This window comes from Lissotriton helveticus, chromosome 2_2 (genome assembly GCF_964261635.1).
Source record: "Lissotriton helveticus chromosome 2_2, aLisHel1.1, whole genome shotgun sequence".
NCBI lineage: Eukaryota > Metazoa > Chordata > Amphibia > Caudata > Salamandridae > Lissotriton > Lissotriton helveticus.
Window position 1 is genome coordinate 300,468,882 of NC_136060.1, and position 5,285 is coordinate 300,474,166.

Genomic DNA, 5,285 nt, shown 5'->3' on the forward strand with positions numbered 1-5,285 from the left:
TTGATTTGCACCGCAAAATAATACACAAGATGACAGAAACAAGCATTCATCAAACAAATACACAAATTATTAAATATTTCATTGAATTCACAAACAAATGCAAACTTTTTTTTAATTTTAATGGGAAGGTTGAAGCTTTTCTAAACTCAATTGAGACCAGCCATTAGGCATACTATATTGTATTTGATGTACTTGCACTGCTTCACAAAATCAATGTGAGGATACCAAATTAATTATTTGCTGCACATTTATAAAAATGTTTTGATATTTCAGTTGTACATTTTGCTTCTATATTGATATGCACTTTATTATTTGGCCAACAATTCTGTGTTTTATGAGCAGTCTAGGACTCCTGCGTAGGTGTTTCGGACCCCTAGGTGTCCTTGGAGCACAGGTTAAGAATGCTTATCAAGATGATTTCTAATCAAATGTGCTATAAAAAGAGACGTGCATGTAGGAGAATTTTCTATCCTGATTTGCCTTAATCTATTTCAAATCGATTTGGCATTTCACTTACAAATGATTCATTTTCTACCTGAATGTAAAAACAGGCACATTTTATCATTGATAGCCTGATAGCTGTGATGTTGTTATCTACTACTACCAGATGAACTGGTTCCCTGATGTCATAGTATTCACACTTAAGTGGAACCATGAGAGCTAGGTTAACAGACACGTCTGCCTGCTTACACTGAATGAATCTAGTGACTCTGCCATAAGCAAACACTCCAGGTTCTGTTTCATATTTTATTACACTTTGGTCTCTCCTCTGAATACGAGTGTAATTAGAGCTGTAAACAAGAAGATTGCTTTGTTCTAAAAATATTTTGTTAAAGGCTACTACATCCGAGCCTAAAATATGAGTGAGCTGAGTTACTGCTATATATTCATTCTCTGTTAAGCTGTAAGGGTATGTAGAACCAACACTGTAAATGCATTTTTCTATTTTTAAGTATCGCTGTCTCTTTCTATTATATGAACACATCATACTCTGGTAAAATTCAGCCTCCACACTATCAGGAGGCAAATGATTTTCCATTAACACAGGTATTACTTGTATCATATTTACTGCATCTAGAATTTGTGTTTCTATGCCTACTGTACCATGCACATGTTGTAAAAGAAAACCATTAAGATCTTCAAAAACAAAACAATTAGCAGTAAACAGAGGCCCTGTTGCTCTTACACTGTCTACTAAGTGGACCAATTGATGAACGTTCATTGTTAAAAATCTTTTTTCATATAAATCATTAAACAGTTGCACAAACAAAAGTAAACACTGTTCTGCTATATTTAAATCTTCCTGGCTAATGTCATCATTTAAAAGCTTATGAATTGCTTTCATAAGTAAACAAAAGTGTAAATAGCGTGATCTATCTAAAACATGTTTTAACACAGGCATTCCATAAAATAAAAGAAAGTTTCGAAACTCTGAGGCCTTCCAATATGGTAGTTCATCAACAGACCTTGGAACTCTACTAACGTCCAGTGTGGGTTTTATCTGTTTCAAATATACATTAACTATTTTGACTTTATCATAAAAAGAGTATGAATGATGCTTGTATTCTTTAGTGAACCAGATGGTCATCAACAATTTCATAATGCCACTGCAGACACCATGCATGTAATCAATCACAAACCCTCTGGTCACACAAAAATGTTTCAAAAACATGAACCACATGGGACCTTTTATCCCTCTTACACTGTAATCAGAAAGTCCACTCTCGATATTAGCTATTGCACTGTTTACATCAGATTTAATAGTATCGAGTGTCCTTGGTGGGCCTTTTGGGTTTTCAGCATTGTAAGGAAATACTCTACAGTGCCCTTTTCCTGAAACAGTCACTTCACCCTCTTGTAGACAATGCCAGCACCCAAATTTCCCATTAAACTGGGTACTGTTTGAAACAAGACAACGAGCTGGTAAATCACATGTGATTGTCAGAAGTGTAGCATGGCAAGTAAAACTACAATTGTTATGATCTTGAAATGACACTCCACTTTCCAGCTGTGCAAGTTCCTCATATAATGGTTTTAAGAAAGACCACATTATTGGCTTTTTTGTGGAAACCCAAATACCATACAGTAATATATTTTCACGCAGCTTTCTTTGAGATACAGGCAGCTCATTTACCATTAAGTACACTGGCCACATTGATATTTTAGAACTTTTAAATACAGGAACACCATCTGTGTTCATTGCAAATGAAAGGCTGTTAGGGTTTTTCAGGAATCCACTCTTGAATAAATCCAAATACATTTCCCCATCATATACATCTTTCATTGTTTGTTTCTCATTCTCCATATAGTGATCAAATCGATGTTTCCTTACCTTTTCTGTAAAATGTTTCCGCCTAAACATAGTCTGTAACTGTGCAATTAGGCTATGCTGAATGAAATAGGAGACTGAGTCACTTTGAATCAAATCTTTCAAACAATGTTGGTTAGGACAGGTCTGAGTGTTTTTATCAACATGTGTATAGCAAGTGGCACAATAGTAAGTAATATGTGGGGCCTTAACACTTTTTTTTATATATTTGTGAAGGTGATACATAGTTTTGAACATTCTATTATCACGTGGCAAGAGCAAATAGATGAGATTCAGCATATAGCCAGCTGCCTCATCACTCAAGCGAAAACGAATAATAAAGCAACAAAGCAATAGTATGACCACCCCTAAACATTTGTTGGAGCCCTCAAAAATAGGTGTTGATTCATCTGTGGTATTAGTTTGATCAGAACAAATTTTAATTTCTTCGTACTCATTTTGAATGGTATATCCAACTTGATCCATAAGTTGTTCAAAACCAGAATCCGAGTCATTAATTAAATCATCTTTAAGCTGAGCATCCATTTCACCTTTTAAGCTGCTACAAAGTGTATCCCAAACAGCGTCAATTGGATCTCCATCTGTGTCATCTACTGGTAGGGTATAATCTGGTAATGCTGTACTGTTGTCTGAATGCAATGTACAGTGCTCTGCAGAAGGTGATGTATGAAGAACTGTAACAAAAGAAAATATGTTATTGTACATTTAGTAAGCAAAATATGTTTAATTTGATTGTAAATGTATTATGTGTCAGTAACCAAGTACATTTTATGTGGCAGAAACTCAATGTGGGTTGATGAGGCCCTTCATTTTTGCAGGTGATGCGCTTTCAAACTATACACTTTCATGCATCAAATTGTTAATGCAAGCGGTATAAAAGAGAGTATATAATTTCATACTGTACCTGTGGGGATACTGTCATCTGCTGTGCTTGAAGTCTGCAAGGATCCTTCTTTTATTTTCTTTGGTGCTGCATATTGTATAATGTTGTCATCTGCTTCCTTAATGAAATGTTCTGTCTACTCTCATACAGAAAAAGACCAATTAATTGAATTTAGCACTTATAACGTGTAGCACAGGACTTTTTGCAACTTCTAAAAGTCAAATCAGAGAAGATAGTTTGGTGACTTATTCGGTTAATAATGTATTCTCAAAACTGGACAATTTAACTTTGTGATCACGTTCAAATTACTGCACCATTTAATAGCAAAACGCATTGTTTTGTCTCCGCAGAACATGAATTTGAAGACGATTACAGTAATATATTAAGTGCATAGACAACATTTACTTACTTACTTACATGTTTCTTCTATTAAGGACTTGCCTAACTAAACAGTCACACGAAAGAAATCAGCAGGGTACATCAAAAATCATGCAGAGCAGATCATTCTCTTTCCAAGGAAGCCTCTTTGACACTGCTGTCTCAAAAAGAAATATGAGCCATCTGAAGTACTATTAACTAGATCTTAGTGTCTCTGTATATTGGACAATTTATATCACCCTAATCTCTAAATACAAACCTCAATGCAATTCGAGGCAAATGTCCAGTTGAAAATGACTAGTGTAGAAAGCAGACTTTAATATAATTGTCATTATAAAAGAGAGTGTCTTCTGAGGTTACTGGCCGCTGTGAGTAAAAATGTTTTGTAGATTGAAGTGTCCTCTCAACAGATTCAGTGTAATGTTTTATAATGTGCGCTTACCTCTAATAACCATTTTTTGTATGGCCCACGTTTCTTTCCTTTTCTAAGTTGTCCTCCTTCATTCACTTCCATCATTTTTTCTGCTTCCAATAGTCTTGAATAATTATTTGCACATTCAACTGATGTACATACTGTGGAGAACAGATTGAAACACTTTAAATATGGAAATTGAGCTGTGGGTCTTTCGCGCAGAGACAATACTTTGAGTTCCTCGCCTGGTATTATTCCACTTTGACTTGGCATTTAAAACTACTTGGTAAACAATGAAGAGAGAAAGGGTATTTGCCTGTACAGGCAGTAATGGGACTCCCTGTCTGTCCCCTGAATATATAGATAAACAACAATAAGGGAGTTGAACCTTATGGGTAAATCCCAGCCTCAGTAGAGGGCAGGAAAGTAAGTGTGTTAGCCACAAACCAAAACAAGCATTAAAAATGCAATAGGTCTCGCAATAGAAAAGTTTGACCTTTTGGTGTTGCAAATGTAATTTTTTTTGTTTGTTTATATTTTTTCAAATTATAAAAGTATTAATTTTGTTTTTTGTAAAGTGAATAGTTATAAATCTACAAAATGTTACATTTATAGCATTAGTAAAGTTACATGTTTAGTTTTGTCCTTTTTTACATGTATTGATGTGCAAACTCACAATTTTGTGTAAAATGTTATAAATAAAGGATAGTGACCTAATGTTGTTTTTAATTTTTAATGGTAAAAGTTTTTACATGTAAAAAAGTGTCTTGTTGAGTGTGTGGTTGTGTGTGTGGTTGTGTGTGTGGTTGTGTTTGTGGTTGTGTGTGTGGTTGTGTGTGTGTGTGTGTGGTTGTGTGTGTGTGGTTGTGTGTGTGTGTGTGTGTGAGATTGTGTGTGTGTTGTGGTTGTGTGTGTTTGTGTGGTTGTGTGTGTGTGGTTGCATGTGTGTTGTGTGTGTGTGCGTGGTTGTATGTATGTGTGTGTGCGGTTAGAGAAGGATGTATGTGGAAGAGAGCAGCAGATCAGCACAGCAGAAGAGAACAGGGAGTTAAAGAAGGAGACGGGTGGAAGAGAGCAGCAGATCAGCACAGGAGAAGAGAACCGGGAGTTAAAGAAGGAGGTGGGTGGAAGAGAGCAGCAGATCAGCAAAGGAGAAGAGAACAGGGAGTTAAAGAAGGAGGCGGGGTGGAAGAGAGCAGCAGATCAGCACAGGAGAAGATAAGGGTGAGGGGGTGGGTGAGGTGGTGTGGTGGTGTGAGTGGGTAGGAGGGTGTGGGTGTGTG

General features: G+C 36.2%; 1 protein-coding gene across 1 annotated transcript; it reads right to left on the reverse strand.

The window, feature by feature from the left end:
* Positions 1-409: 409 nt before the first annotated feature.
* On the reverse strand, positions 410-4,107 carry LOC144821808 (uncharacterized). Its single transcript, XM_078678982.1, has 3 exons — positions 4,033-4,107; positions 3,234-3,348; positions 410-3,003 (listed from the first exon to the last, which is right to left on the reverse strand). The coding sequence occupies exons 1-3, from the start codon at positions 4,105-4,107 to the stop codon at positions 482-484; spliced, it is 2,712 nt and encodes a 903-aa protein (XP_078535108.1). The 3' UTR covers positions 410-481.
* Positions 4,108-5,285: the final 1,178 nt, after the last annotated feature.